Source organism: Micropterus dolomieu, linkage group LG15, assembly GCF_021292245.1.
Source record: "Micropterus dolomieu isolate WLL.071019.BEF.003 ecotype Adirondacks linkage group LG15, ASM2129224v1, whole genome shotgun sequence".
In the NCBI taxonomy this organism is placed as follows: domain Eukaryota; kingdom Metazoa; phylum Chordata; class Actinopteri; order Centrarchiformes; family Centrarchidae; genus Micropterus; species Micropterus dolomieu.
In genome coordinates this window covers 12,655,915-12,672,100 of record NC_060164.1, presented here as the reverse complement: position 1 = coordinate 12,672,100, position 16,186 = coordinate 12,655,915, and the positions used below count along the sequence as shown (strand labels likewise).

The 16,186-nt window shown below is 38.6% G+C and overlaps 2 protein-coding genes across 4 annotated transcripts in view; one reads left to right on the top strand and one right to left on the bottom strand.

Moving 5' to 3' along the window:
- mcph1 (microcephalin 1) overlaps positions 1-16,186 on the top strand; it is a 29,869-nt gene that overhangs the window by 10,937 nt on the left and 2,746 nt on the right. The window lies entirely within an intron of this gene.
- angpt2a (angiopoietin 2a) lies at positions 501-12,900 on the bottom strand. Its single transcript, XM_046070331.1, has 9 exons — positions 12,431-12,900; positions 8,605-8,760; positions 7,494-7,615; positions 7,130-7,368; positions 6,771-6,892; positions 5,781-5,882; positions 4,851-5,017; positions 3,311-3,441; positions 501-1,794 (listed from the first exon to the last, which is right to left on the bottom strand). Exons 1-9 carry the CDS (start codon positions 12,692-12,694, stop codon positions 1,622-1,624), a joined length of 1,476 nt encoding a protein of 491 aa, XP_045926287.1. The 5' UTR covers positions 12,695-12,900; the 3' UTR covers positions 501-1,621.

Here is a 16,186-nt window from a genome sequence, read left to right as displayed (position 1 = left end):
TTTGGCAAACCACATGCTTCCCTCTTTCATTCAGTTCCTGTGCCCTGCGGTAGGATGGCCAAGGATTGCCTTTAGCAGTTGTCAGTCTTAATGATAGAAAACTAATTCTGACATTCGTAACAATTGTTTAAACAGACAGTTTTCACAGTCTGCTCATATAATGATGCATGACCTCAGTGAATTGGTAGTAAACTTAGAAGACTACATGTTACATGAGGCCAATGTATGAAGCAGTTTTGCGATTTTAACCTTCTCTCAACTCTTTGTGACCTTGAAGGCTCTACAGTAACTATCCCTTTATGTCTCATATTGGATTGACAGGATCCTTATATTAATCTGAAAAAGCCTACATTGATTTGTCAGGTATTTAATTCACTGAATTAGCCAGTCTCAAAACAAATTTTCCCAAAAATTTACTATGTCATGACACATGTAAATATTGCAATATAAAATATATATACATATTTATCCACCAAGCAACAATAAAAAATGCAACTTTGGAGCATGTAGAATTTTTATTTTGTACTAGAAATGATAAACATTGCTGAAAAGGTTGTGGTGAACTGGCAGGGCATTCACCATGCTGTTCATTGTTAGTGCAGAACAGGACAATTGTGGAAAAGGACCTAAGAGATAAAGCCTTAAGCTCTCTGCCTTGCGGTCGTGTTTAAAATTCAACTTTAGGTATATAAGAGCTGGTAGAACATCACATTCAAACACTAAAAATCTTAAGCCAGTGTTTACTGGTGAGAAATTCAGCTTCCTCACTTTCCCATAAATTCTGCTTGTTGTAGCTTTAAAAGCGACATTACATAAATAAAGACATACATTCCCAACAGACTGCAGAAAGATAATCGGCCTGTATGTGCATCTGGGAAGCTACTGCAGAATTATATTAAAAGAATTCCTCTTACGTGTTTATGTGCAATGAAATTGTTAACTACGTAGGAACTAGCACTCAAGATCTATAGCAAATCTCCCATCATATATAATATTTGTTAAATATCAACCTTAAAATCTACATATAAATTAAACAACAAATGTACATACATTCTCTGGAGAAAGCAATGTTATCTTAGGAGAAACATTTTCTGTGGCAATTTTACATTTGCATTTACATTTAGGCTTTCCAGAACACATAACAATGGGTTTGAGCCAGTTGTTTATCTGCATGTTGTACCATAGTCTCTTTTTTTATTTTACAATAGCGTAGGCGGTTATTATTCAAAAAATAGTTAAATGGGTGCTTATACTACATTAAAATCGTTTAAGAAATTAAATTAATGTCTCATTTTATTCTGGTTAGCTAGCTGTTATTATTACTCAATGTAATGACTATACCTATAGTTGTCTATAAACACCACAGTCATAGTATTTTCAGTAGATATATGTCAGAGACATTTTGACAGTTCTTCTTATTTCACCATTTTTTGCAACCACCCATTTGACTCAAATTATAAAACACATAAACATGCACAAAATATGTCTTTCCAAAGTTATGTAAAAATATTTTCATTAAGTGCTTTGGCTTCCTGGAGAAGTTTTATTTTTGGTTTTGTTGTTTGTTGCTGTTTGTCAGGCAGTATTTCCTTCCCACTTTGTTTAATCTGAGAGAAACAGTTCAAAGGGAACCTGAAAAGTCTGCTGGTCTGATCATCATTGTTGTGGACTTCAGTGAGTAGCCCGAGCCTTTCCAGTAGTACCATTTGATTCCATTGAAGCGATTTGAGTTTTGGCCTTGTTGGTAATACATCCCATTTAAATTGGACGGACCACAGGCATCAAACCACCAACCTAGATCACAAAAACAAACATCAAAATCATTTAAATATAATGTCAATCTTAACAGCTGCTTCCATGTGTGGACATTGTTCATGACCACATTACAATGATAAGGGATATGACATTGTTATTGAATTTAGAAAGCTGTGAATGAGAGTTAAACCATCTGAGCACTTATTGTATGAATGCATGCTTTGTAAAATGTTATCTGGAGACTGCCTACACTTGTGTAAAACAATTGTGGTTATCAAGCAGTAACATCTGCTCCATATAAATAAATAGAGAAAGTTGAGAGTACTATAATAACGATTATATGGCTTCTATGTAATGAGTAGCATTAAAGCACTTTTCTGTGTTGCACTTGTAGCTATAGTTTAATCAGTGTCATGTCATGGCATCACATGAGCAGCTAGTTAACTTGTTAAAAAAGTGGCAGTAACCTCTTCTGTACATGCCACTGTGTCATGGCAGGAATTTCACATTTGGCAGCGTTGAATTGGATGTAACAGTAAAAATTACTTCTTGTGGACACACTCCTTTATGTTATGTTTTATGTTTTAGGTCCCCATGACACTTTTTAAGTTCAGTTCATCAGAACCAGCGATATCATCTTTCTTATTCTGGTATTCTTCCTCCTTGTTGAAACCTGGCGCCTACATTACCCACAATGCAAATCGACCCCTCACAGATCAGATAGAGATTCAGGTGTGTTGAATTAGGAGCGGCTAATGTAGCCTCAAGCTTTAGGCAGAGATGAGAAGCTGGCTACAGAGGTCTAAACTCCACACATCCAGATTTTTTTCCTTCCATTTTTAAACTTAAATCAACGCTGACTCAAGTGACATCACTTGAGGCAATTTATCAGCCTTAGCGTATCTTTCTCTGGGGCAACTTTTTTTCCCGACATATGGAGAAGTGGAGTTCCCCTTTAAAGCCATAGTTGGTAGTTGAGTGAGATTGAAAAGCATTAGACTGAGAGGTGTATCTAATACTTTTTCAGCCCCAAATTATATACAGATGTATTACCTTCATTAAAATTTTGTTAATCCAAAATGACTGCTTCATATTTATAATGGCGGATCTGGCTTTTACTCTTTTTCCTGGGTCAGTCCCCTGTGAGAAGCCCCTCATGGGAAAAAAAGCAATAGGGTTGGGGTTTTCATGCTTTCATGCTTACTTGGCAGACCCCGCTACAGAGGGAGACAAACTTCTGGCAGCGGACTCACTTTCAAGGGAATGAAGGAGGACCTTTAAGCTCTAAGAGGAGAGAGGGAAAAGCTATGTTCCCAGGCTATTAATGTCAGCCATTGTAGGGGCTGAATTCCCAAATGAGTTGATCAGTGATTAACTCTGAGCTAATTGTGCTCCTTGACCTGACCACAAAAGTGTCCTTTATAAATTATTGGGGGAAGTGCCAACATTTGGGTGGGTGGGAATTTGTTCCACATGTGCCATCACAAATCGACCTGATTATTATATTTTCCCAACGAGCACAATTGTTAGTTATTTACAAAAATGTGTTTCTTACCCCCTGTTGTCAGTTGTGAACATTTGCAAACACATTTGTCGTTGTCTGCATCCTTTGTACTGAAATGACTTCCTGGCTGCCCAATGCTGCTTATTTTGCCTGCTGTCCCACTGTAGCCTTTAAGGTGTATCCTGTAGAGTGGAAAAGGAAAAATGAAGGAAGAGGAGGAGGAAGTCAGTGATTGCTCAGTTCCTCAAAAGGCAACGTCCAACTCACTTATACAGTTCTTCACAAATGCAGGATCTAAAATGGGGGTTGGCATAACGATTAAATTGTGAGCTATTTGCATCACATAGATTTTTGTGATGTTGACAAGCACCTTGGAGTTTTCATATTTTCTCATGCTTCTTGAAATTTAAACGATTTGTGTGATGCTATTTGTGCAGTTTATTTTCCTTAAGGAGTTAATTGGAATAATAGAGCCAACTAACTGAAGACCAAATTGGTCATAGTCAAGTAGACTTAAGACCTGAATAGACCAGTGTTGAATTGGAGCATTTCAAGGTCTGTTTGTCAAATTCAAAGGAAGTATCCATTCCACTCCTTATATCAGCTTTGATTCAGAAAAGAAAATACGTCTTATGGTTGTGTTATTGCCAAGAGATGCAGACTAAATGTTAGAAATCCAAGACATTTCATTTCCTATTTTTCAAACGCTGACCAGTTTTATTACATATTCTTTGGACTGATGCCAGTACAGCCGTATCAGGAAGTAAATAGTCTTATACAGCAAGAAGAACCTCTATCCATAACAAATCATCTATAATGTGTTTTTGCTTTTACATAGTAGTAGGTGGTCAGCATTTGTGATCATGAGCTAGTTTGTTCAAAAGTAGTTTTCGGGGGACATATATGTAGATACGGTCCAGGGTCAGAATTAATCCTTCTTATACATCACTGGTACTCAAACCAGAACAAATTCAATGGAAAATCACCACAAGCGCCATCAGTGTGTCCATTCACGTGATCTCGTCTTCACTGTCAGTCAACCAGTTGTAGAGAATAAGCCTGATAATTATTTCACTTCCTATAATAACGATGCTGGTGATGATTCAGAAGTATGGATAATATAAAAATTGTATGATGAGATAATTACAGCCAGAGCTCTTCTGCTTTAGCTTTGGGAAGATATTCATGTATAAAAAGGTTGCTACACTACATGTGAGTACATCTGGAGATGGTGCTTCAGATGCTTTTTTTGTTGTTGTTGTTTAGAAACGTACCATGTTTCAAAGACTACTGCCTCTGACATAATTGTTAATTTCTTCATAATAATTGCAAGGCTTTCAGCTTTGAGGCTCTGCTTTAGTTAAGCTCCTTGGTTTGAAAATTGGCAACAGAATTTGGTATGTGTTCAGGATAGCCGACTTCAAAAGCACTGTTGTCAGAGAGACACATTATTTGCTGATGGGCTTCTTTGTCCTTAATAACTTGAGCTACATGAGCTGAAAGATTTTAGCTCAAAGCAAAAAATTAAGTTCAGTAATTGCCACCAAGCATCCGACACATTTATTTCTTTGATGTTGTCAGCACAGCGTACCTGTAATTTTGTGCTTCATTGTCAAGAGAAAACTGGTCATATTGTGAGAATCCAGAGTTTTCTTCCCAGTCACTCAGCTGGATCCTTAGTTTGTAGGACTGCTGAATTGTCAGTCTGGAGACAAATTCGTTTCCTAACCAGAATTCACCTGACGATTCTCCAAACCCCTGAAAAGACACAAAAGAAATGTTATTAAACCTTGTTGAACCCCTGCAGGTGGTGCTTGTTCGATGCTTTTCCCATTAAAAAAAAAAAGCAAAACAGACAGAGGACCACTACGTGCGATAAAACTCTTGCCTATTGCACTGAAAGTTATTATTTCCTGAAACTAGAAGTTTTCATCAGAATACTTGAAATACTTTCAGCAATTCCACAGAGCAATAACATATATTCACATCCACAATGAGATATTGATAAGAAAGAATACCAGTTTAACTGAGCTTGCATTGTGGTAGAAATAAAGGAGACGGCCTGAATGCTTTCCTCTGTGACGATTGCTCTGTAGGGGAGATTGGACTTGATATTCTTTTTGGCATGATGTTGGCCCATTTATCTGCCACTTGACATTGACAATGCCAGTCACTGTTTTTAGGGAATGTATATGCATTTTTGATTGAAGGTTATAAGCACAGTTTCAGATGCACTTAGAGAAATATTAGATGCTATGAATCTGGTACTGAAATTATTGTGGTTTCAAAATGTTGGGGTTGCCCTGCTAGTCGATGTTGATCACTTCAGATCTCTGTGTTTGTCCCTTTTTCTTTGGATTGCATCTAGGAATTGCCTCTAACAGTGCAGAATCACAGGCCCTTACAATACTTTCAGTCCATGGCCAAAACCAAATCTGGCCACTGTATTGTGCATTTGGAATGAAAACTGTAGCCTAGGTTATATTTTTTAAGGGAAGAATTTCTTCTTGATAGCGTTTACCTTTTTGTACTCTTGCCACGTACGGTGAAAGTCAACACGGCCGTCAAAGCGTTTTTGTATTACTGTCCAGCCACCACCTTCTGTCTCCATGTCACAGAAAGCCTTCAAACACAAGGGAAAAGGAGTTGCTGTAATTAATAATTCAAAATGAATGCTCTGTTAAGAATTCATGCTCCTTTATAATTTGACAATGGTGTATTAGTTGAGTTGGGTTAAAACAAATGTTAAGTTGCCAGGAAGGGGATACAGAATTGAAGTCAAAGTCTTATTCGCTGAAAAGTATCTAAGGAGATTGCAGTTTTAGCTCAAGCATGCACATCATTAATGGAAGTCTGAGAACATTTTAATTAAACTACCCCGCCCTCAAACACAATACTGTTTAATGAGCACTTCCAAGGGTGTTCAGTGTTTTATTTAGGTTGTTTAAGTGTGGGTGGAGGTTAGCACTGTCGCCTCACAGCAAGAAGGTCGTGGGTTCAAACCCCTTTCTGTGTGGAGTTTGCATGTTCTCCCCGTGTCTGCGTGGGTTCTATCCGGGTGCTCCGGCTTCCTCCCACCGTCCAAAGACATGCGGACTAGGTTAATTGGTGACCCTAAATTGTCCTTGGGTGTGAGTGTGAGCGTGACTGGTTGTTTGTCTATGTGTGGCCCTGCGATGGACTGGCGACCTGTCCAGGGTGTACCCCAGCTTTCGCTCGATGTCAGCTGGGATTGGCTCCAGCCCCCCGCAACCCTGTACGCAGGATAAGCGGTTGACAATGGATGGATGGATGGATGGATGGATGGATGAAGTGTGGGTGGGTCAGTGCATGCCTGGTGTGCAAACATGTGCATGTGTACTCATATATATACTAGGTGATCTTTAATGACCCGGCAATATGTGTACTCCTCCTTACTACCTGATTACTGAACTTTCATTACTGAGTTCATGTAAGTGCACTACCACTAAAGGTTAAACTAGTTTAAATTAATTAGACATGCTTACTTTACCTCTGTTGTGATGTTGGGTAATGTTAGAGTGTAGACGCCACTTTGGGTGTTTCCTGACTTGAAGACCGCAGCACAGTCCATGAATGTGGTCGGAGTGTCCTGCATCATAGTGGTTTTGGTCTCTGCAGAGGAAATCAGTCTTGTTAATTTGACACCACACAGTTGTACAGCGTTGGACTGTCCTCATTTGATAAGTTCACATCTTCTGGAAAAATAGGGCACATTCATCGCTTCAGTGCTTTGAAGTGAAGCATGTGGTAATTAAAGTTTGGTGCAATACAGTACAACAGCACAAACACACACAATGGCCTCAGAAATGAAACGAAGTATTTGTTGCAGGGCCTGAAGTGCTGACTCACCTTGAGCTGAGCTGACAGCGATGGTGTGAATGAGGTTGTTCACAGTTTCCAGTAGCTCCTGCTGCTGATTCTGCAGTACAGTGTTGTTGGAGGAGACTTTCAGCAGCTGCTGCTCCAGCTCACCCATGATGGCCGTCTGCCTCAGTATTAGAGCCTGAAGCTGCTCTTTTTCTTGTCGAAGCATCTTCAGCTCCCCCTGCCTCTGCTCCTCCATCTCCCCCACCTTTTTCTCCAGAAATCTGGGGAGAAGCAGGCAACACCTTCAGCAGCGAACTTTGTCTTTGCTTTGCACTTTTGGCCCGTTACTGTACTGTTACTGACTCTGAAAATGATACATTTTTATCATGTGATTTCATGTCTTCACCTGTTTTTGTCATTCAGCTTGTGGATTTCATTTGTTTGGACAATTAGTTGTTTTTCCAACTTGTTGGTTGACAAGGAATTTTCAAGAAGTCTACGCTCAAGTCGAGTTGTATGATGAATTACCTAAAAAGAAAAGAGGCAGGTGAAGCAGTCAAGCTGTGACCCAGAGATACCTTGTGAAATCATCCATCAGGAGATTTATAGATGCTCCAGACTATGATGGAAACCCTTTGGACTTTCTTCAAGTCAAATGTTTCTAATAGCAAAATGACTTGGAGCAATTTAGGAAAAGCATGTAACGTAGAAGGAAATGTGGCAAAAGAACAACAAACAACGCGTGAATAAAAATCCTAAAGGACATAATACTAAAAACATTTGTCTGGTCAACAGGCAATTTGTCAAAGTAATTTACATATTATGTTCTGTAGTGGATCAAGTTCACAAGCCCAGTTTGCACAGCTATTTGCACAATGGAAAAACACAACAGGAAAGAACAACCAGATTCCCAATGCAGCAGACATACCTGAACAAGGGAAACGTTCAAAATCCACCTATTTTCACAGACGGACGTATTGAACTAAACTCCGGGGTTGGAGACCTTGCCTCTAATTTCCCAGTTTGGAGGACATGAACTCAGCAAAAAGCAGGTTGTTTACATGGATCCTAGCTATGTGTCTCCAATGGAGCTGTTGATGTCTTTGAACAGACGGATGTCTGATTGTGACAAACTGATAGGCTCTTTCTGTGGGAATACGAGTGTGCTAATAACAGGAAATGCTGTACAGTTGGCTCACATAAGGTCATTGACATGTAGCCACAATAATAAACTGACGCACTCATGCCTGTTTTTCCCTCAGCTTATTTTTTTAACACTCTGACGCTACATTATTTAATAAAGTGTATCACAGAGCACACGACACAAAAACATATTTCTAAGAGATGAATTCATGTTAAAAAACAGCTTGCACCATATTTTCATTAGCGTGTAATTCTGTTAAGAGGCCGATTATGCTTATATGTAAACAGGTGTATAAAGTTGCACAGCATATGTGCACCTTTTAGCGTTGTTTTACTTCTGTATGTTTAAAGTGTAGCAGGCAGGACAGTTTCACCTGTGCCTCCACATTGGTCAGTTTCCTTGTTTGCTCTGCGGTTTGACTCAACAGGTTTGTTCCAATTTCAATCATCGTAGCTGTGTGGTTGTGTACAGCCGTCTGTTGGATTTGGACCATGTCCTGCTTCATGCTGTCCTGTATGTAGTTCTCAAGCTGCAGCACAGAAGAAACACAGTTAGCTTGAGGCAGTTTTTAAGATTGCATTGATTTGTATCATTAAAGCGATTTTGTTGTGAACACATAGTCCTGTATTACATTTACACGGTTGTTCACAGATTGACAGCTGGGTGCTGCTCACTATAATCTGCTGCAGTAATGTTGGACAGAGCTGTTTCTTGCCTGAGTTCTTGAGTAACCTCATTTGTAGCTGATGAGAGAGACGTCATTGTCACTTGTTCACTTATCTCGTTTAAGCCCTGTTGGTTCAGGGACTCGAACACATTCATTTGAGTGTTTGTTGTACACTAACTCCAGTGCAGTTAACACTGAGTGAGAGTGAAGTTTGACAACCTTATAATAAAGGACATACTGTGTATTATTATTGGGTGTGCAAATGTGCTTCTTAACGGCACATTGTAGATTTTGTGTATTTGATTGTTACAACCTTATGGTCTTGTTGCCATTTTCCCTTCTGTCTGACTTGCACATCATCACATAATGTATACTGGTCTCCCCATATTATCAAAAATGATGTTATTGAGTTAAAAAATCTGTATTGCCATCATATTTGCTATATTTTTATGCTGTAAGTTCATGAGAATATGCATTTAATAACCTATTTTAGAAATAGATTGAGAGTGCCTATGATGAAGCACTATTGTGTCATTATTGAAGGAGAGCTATAGGAACTGACATTTTAATTGTTGTTTTTTATTCGGCTTCAGATATTTTAAAAGCTTCTGTAAATTGAAACGTGAAAGTCATTTACAAGTTGTTGTTGTTGTTTGTCCTGAAAGTCAAAATGTGGAAAGGAGATTTTTCTTGTTTTCTGTAGCAAAGTAATGAAATAATAACAATCTTGAGGCCGTTTATTAATTTCTTATTTAAATCATCTCAAGGTGAGCGAAAACATTTACAGTTCTGATGTAACCTCAGAGGAATAATACAATGGCTCAGTGCGTAGGGTGGGAAAGGTCAATGTTTCATCTTTACAAGATTTGTTGTTATCTACCTTACAGTATTGCCGGATTTAGACCAATCATTAAGTTACTTCCTGCATGGTGTTCCTGAGTGGCAATCAGGTCACACGACTCGTAAACAGGATGGAAGTGTTGAGTGAGGAGTTACATCCTTCTTGACAGTATGACATGTGTGTACAATTGGAAACCAGCGTCAGCTGAATGTCCCTGTCATATACAGTAAGTTTGCATAGTCTTTTTTGTTGTTTACTCATCAGTCAGTAATGCAACCTCAAACAGTCGATTATATTATTATTTTATATATCTTACGCCGTATACAAGTAACAGCTGCAATTAGGGCTGATTTTGTTTGTCTTCCTTTCATGATGTCCAGCTTGTTTATGTTCTTGGATACACACAGGGATGTGTGGTAAGTGGAAGCTTTTCATTTGAATTGTTTTCAGGATGTCCCATTGACAGTCAATGATCTAATCAGTTGTTTACTCTGTGCGCCTCAAAGGCGTCAGTAAAGAATTACTGTGTTCCTTATTCACAGGAGAGCGTGACAACAAATTGTTTTCCTCAGTTGCCATCAGCTGGTGCAGTATTAAGAGGAATATCAGAAAATCAGAACTCTACTTTCTGTCGACATCTCAAATTTGTTTATGTGACAAAAATATAAAGTTATTTAAGCTTTCAAGTGACAGTCTGATTCCTCTAAAATAGGTGGCAATTGCTTGTTTTCTCAAGTTATATTCACTCTGTCTAAGCTCTCCTGTCCATTCATCAAACTCCGGTAAAAGAGGTTTATATCCTCAGTGATGCACTTCCATAATTAAGTTAAGTCTGTCCATCCATCCAAACATCAGTTTTTTTTACCTGCTTATTCCTATTTAGGGTCATGCTGAGCTGAAATCTTTCGCCAGATGGAGTGGGTACAATTTACCAAATGCATCTTCTAATACATAAGTAGAATTTTATTTGAACACTCACGTATCTCTTTTTAATGAATGAATTAAAGGTAGCAACTTACGGCTACCACAGTAGACTAACCTGTTTTACAGTTTAACTTTAGGACAAATGTGATTTTCTTATTTTAGAAAATCACATTTGTCCTGAATGATTCAGTAGTCTTTTTCATGTCATTTTTAAGATAAGATATTCACAGATAGATAAATAAGATAATAACTTTCCTACTGAGCTTTACCAAGTCTAATGCTTCCTCTTTGTTAATGAGAAGCTGTATTAAGGCATAAAGTTTTATAGTGAGAATCTGTATTATATTAGGTGCTATTAGACATGATAAGAGTTGTAAAATGTGTTACAAAACAATTCTTCTTGGTATCAAGTTAAGAAGGTTTGTATTGAGAAACTTTAACTATCACACCTTCGTTGGGATTTCTTCTCCCTTATTTTTTTTTTTTTTTTTGCGTGTGTAAATTCATTTGGGGGAAGTCGCACAACAGAAGAAGGTACCTCCAGCATTTACACAGACAGCTAAAATATGTTGATTCAGTTACATCTTCTGCAATTCTTTTTTGTAAGAAATACATAACCTGTCACTATGTCAGATGTGCTGGTGGAATGTTCACTTGTGTTGTGAAAGGCCTTTGATTTCTGAGGCAGCACTCGAGCTGTTGCCTGTGTCAGCGTTGTTACTGAATAGCGGTGTCTATATCATGAAGAACATCAAAGAAGAGTGGCCTCCGAGCTCTCCTGTGGAACAGATCAGAGCTTGTTTTATGCGACACGACGGGAATTGTGTGATCAAGCTGTGAGATGTTCTTGTCTCATCTTGTAGAGAGAGAGGGGGCTAGAAAAAGACAGAGTTCTCTCCTTTTATTCGCACACGTTAATGCCTCAGCAAACAGAAAGGGAAGTACACATCCCTCCTGTGGACACCTGTGTCTTTGTCAGTCGTCAAACCCATTATGTCCTTTTGCACTCAATAAAAGTGTCACAGACGCTCAGCACATTTTTGTGTAAGTTTCCGCATTTGCATAATCAAGATAGAGTCCCAAAGCATCGGTTAGTCCTTAAAAAAAGGGAAAGCTTTTTTATGAATAAAATGTGTCTTTAAATGTCAGTGCTTTATTTTTTATGTGTCACAGCTCTGACATGATTTAGACAAAGTTGTTGACGTAAGATTTCGCTCATTTAAACTTGTTTTGTCGTGTCTTTTGTTCAGCAGATAAATCACTGCGTTATTTTGTGGTATTGGTCAGTTACTCATGTAAGTTATAGCACTAAACAAAGAGTTAGTGGATTTTATATGAGCCTGAATAATCTGCCCGTCACATAAAAAGAAAAACAGCAGATGTCCTTGAATCAGAAAAACTATTTTCTTGTCATTCTGGATGTTAAAATGTGCCAGTGTTCCACACCACTGGAGTATATTACATAATTATACAAAAGTTTTAGTGGGAATTCTGGCAAAGTCAACAGCTCACCCAAAATATCTTCATGTTCCAGGTATTTGGTTTTCTTTAAAGTATTTGGTTCAGACAACTGGAAAGGAAATATTAATATCTCCACCTGTGTAGAGTTTTTTTTTTTTTACTGCAGCACATTTTGTTCTCTTACACATCGTCATGGTCTGTCTCAGATACCTAAATAAATTATCACTCTCAACTTACTGTAATAAAGGCAGTTTATATCAAAGGCCTGTGTCTTGATGTGATATTAAGGGTGTGACACAACGTTACCTTAAGAAGCCACTGTGTGTTGTTCTCCATGGTGATCTCCAGTTGTTCCAGCCTCTGAGCTGACTCGTCGTCCACGGGTCCATCCTTTTGAACTGGATAGTTGTAGCTGCTCTGGGTTTGGCAGTTTTCCTGCTCAGGCAACAGAAAGGTGTAGCTACATGGCCCATTTTGGATCTGATACTGTCGCTTACCCGCAGCACTGTATCCTGTCCCCAGACCAAGGCAGAAACTTAAAACTAGCAAGTCAACATTCAGCAACTTCATAGTGGAGCTATTAACCTAAAAATAAAGTTAGTACAATTATAACTCCTTGGAGTTATCCTTAATCTTCAATGGCTGGATGTCTTTCCCCAACAGCATCCAAGTGTAAACAATGCTCTTGAGGTTCTGCAGATTCCTTTTATTACCTCTCAGTGGTAGGAGGAGAAATAGCCATCAGGAATTAGAGGTAGTGTGCCATTCCCATAGGTTACCGGTGCCAGACTGCATGTGCTGGCCTTTCATCAAGCCCTCGACCACTTGTTTGAGCTGCCCATGGCCACTCTGATTAGCTAACTGAGTTGAAACCACTCCCCCCACTGTGGCCAGTCACTGTGAAGAGCAGTGAAGTGGAGATTCCTTTCACTACACAGTCGCTAAACAGACAAGCACATGCACAAACTACACACGTTCCACTATATCCTCTACAATACCCACATGTTTTTTTCTCGTCTAGTGGAACGGCTACTCAGGATGCAGCTGTCCACCTTCAGCGCACTCTGTGATTGTAGCAGTGTCCATCCCATTCATTGAAGAATGAATCCCGGCCTACGACAAACACACTAGCGTCTCTGAATGGGAGATTCAAAAGAAAAATGCCTTTGTTTTAGTGACATCATAAACTCTATCCACGTGTTTTCCTCCTTAGTTCCTTTAAAATGCTAAATCTAGATTTAAAGCAAAATCTCCTGAAATCCACTCTTTATTCCATTTTCTTGAGACTTTTTCCAATTTCATTTTTTTCACGAATTAGGTTTATTTCACAAGTTGATAATGTTATACAACAATCCAAAATTCCCAGCTCTTCCTTTGGTTTTCAGGGTTTATAAAGTCTGTTATTGCTACAAACTAAAGTTGCCACATAGTGATCTCTGAAAACAAAATAGTCATGGCTTTTTTATTTGCTTCAGGGTAGATTTATGCAATTTCAGATTGAATGTACTTGGCAGATCTCTGTCTGAGTCAAATGTTAAGGGAAAGTTGCTCATTTCTTAGTTCTTGGCTTAAAATGGCGCGACAAAAAGACACAGATGAACTATTTCACATTGTGTGTGTGAATTTGTGTGAGTACGGTTCATAATAGTCTGAACATGATCAGATTTAAAACTAATATAGATTTTTTTGTTAAAGATTGAATGTTTCATGACTTAGTTAAGGCAGCGTTGTCATTTCTCATGTTGTTAGCGATGTCAAGTATTTTCAGACATTCTTTGTGGACAACATGCCTGAAATGATTGTGTAAATAAGTAAGTTATTTTTCTGTGGCCTCAAGCAAATAGTTTTTTAGTCGAAAATGATTTTGAACAATGATACAGCCATATACAGCTTTCACCTGTTATAATGAGTATCCTGCAAGACACAAATGGAAAGTTTGGGGTCTTTTCCCCTAATTGTAGCATGATCCCAACCTGACACAGTTTTTGCGGCAGCTAATGTCTGTGTGAGGGGCTCTCAGAGTGCAGGTGTGTTGTGCAGGAAGAGCAGTGACAAAGGAGGATGTTTTGTCCTGTACTGCAGAAATGTGCCTCCATCACAGACACACTCCTATGGATTCAGTAGCTTCACTCTTTTCTCCCCCTATCAGTGAAGTCTTTGAGAAAGACCTCTGTCCACCTGTAGTCTGCAAAGTAGACATAGTAAGCTTTAGATTGTTCTGATATTGAGCTTGGCATTATCACATTTTGTATTTCATTTTCTGACAGGAAAGCCTTAGATTCGCCCTCTGCAGTTGGATTGAAATACCGAAACAGAATTGTAGGAAGTAGGCTGATGTAATAGTTACTGTATAAGGGAAATGCAACGTATTTAGGGCACATTACCAAATAGGAAGGACTTGTCGTCATTCCAAAAACATTTTTTCAGGTGTTCCAGCTGAATCACTCAAGTGGTAGATTTAATGGAAGCAGTTCTTGTAATTCAGTTTATTTCATGGTGACTTTACTGTGATTTATTCACAGTCGAGTCATCTCAGTGTGCGGTGGTTTGTTTTTGATTTTTCATTTCTAAATCCTGTGATCTACTAGACTGTTGTTTCTGTGCATGGGGAATTTTTTCTTCATCTATTTATTTTAACTAATTGAAGCGAAGTTTCCAGAGGCCTAATGCTGTACTCTTAGCAGTAGAATACTAACCGTCTACTGTATATGCTCTTTTTGTGTCAGCCTTTTTGTTTAGCTCTCTTTTGTGTTGGACTGTTTTTCCTCTTTTCTTTCCTAATATACCTACTCATTCCCTTTAAAGTGCACAATGTGGGTTAACCTGACCCTGTTTCTGAACCCTCGACCAGTCCCCGATTAATTGACATAAAGTGAAACCTGTGTGAACACTGACAAAAGACTAAAAGCCTTAAAGCTTGTTTCCTGGCATTCAACTTAGAATACCGCAGATTGTCCCCTTCAGTTTAGCAACTGACCCCTGCTGGATACAGAGCAGGCCTGTGGCGAGAGCTGAGAGCATCCAAACTAAAAAGAAACGCAACCTCAAAGACATTCACATGCTATGATTTAGTCAGACAGAGCTGACAAATACTCCACGAACAATGTGGGCTGCCGGAACGAAACCAGACACATACGATTGCATTGTAGCTCACTTTTGTGTAACTCGGAGTTCAGCAGTGAGCTAGGAGTTATTCTACTGTAACAAACTGTAGTAATGTGTAATTGTGGTTTAATGTTCCACATATAAATGTTTACTCATGCTAAAAAAAGTTGATATTTAAATTGCCATTCATGGTACATTCAGTGTCTCATTAGTGGTGTTTCAGGGTTTGTTTTACGTGTGCCTCAAAGCCAAATCCCTCCTAACCACCTTCAGGCCACTTTCAGTGTTGAATCATGTCTTTAAATTTATGCCTGTGTTGACTTGAAAATGAGGTTCTTCTGGGTTAAAGTGGATACATCATGATTCTTTTAGCACACATTAATTATTGTCAATAGGATGTAAATGTGCCAGATTTAGGTAAAAGGCAATCCCTGGGCAGCTTGGTGTTATGCATGTTAATCTTTGTTATGGTTAGAATTGTTTTAAAGTTTATCAGAGAAAAGACCTGTGACTCACATCATGTGAGACACAAGTTTCCATTACCTTAAACCTTAATATACTAGAACTACAAGAGAGAAAAGTTTCTTGAGAACCCAGACACAGTGAATGCTGGGAAGTATGCCTAAGTCATTCACATAACTTATACAGTCTCCTCCAAATGTATTGGAACGGTAAGGCAAATTCCTTTGTTTTTGTTGTTCACTAAAGACATTTGGCTTTAAGATCAAAAGATGAGTATGAGACAAGAGTTCAGAATTTCAGCTTTTATTTCCTGGTATTCACATCTAGATGTGTTAAACAAATTAGGACATATCACCGTTTGTATTAGACCACAGCATTCTTAGGTGAGCAAAAGTAAAGGAACAAATCATTTTAAAGTAAATAATATTTAATATTTGGTGGCATAACCCTTGCTTGCAATAACTGCCTCAAGCCTGCGACCCATCGACATCACCA

Coding starts and splice junctions, on each gene's coding strand:
- angpt2a (XM_046070331.1), bottom strand. CDS start 12,694: ATGAAGTTGCTGAATGTTGACTTGCTAGTTTTAAGTTTCTGCCTTGGT. Junction 8,761..12,430: donor ACACACAGTGGCTTCTTAAG/GTAACGTTGTGT, acceptor TCTGTGCTGCAG/CTTGAGAACTACATACAGGA. Junction 5,883..6,770: donor TACCCAACATCACAACAGAG/GTAAAGTAAGCA, acceptor TTGTGTTTGAAG/GCTTTCTGTGACATGGAGAC.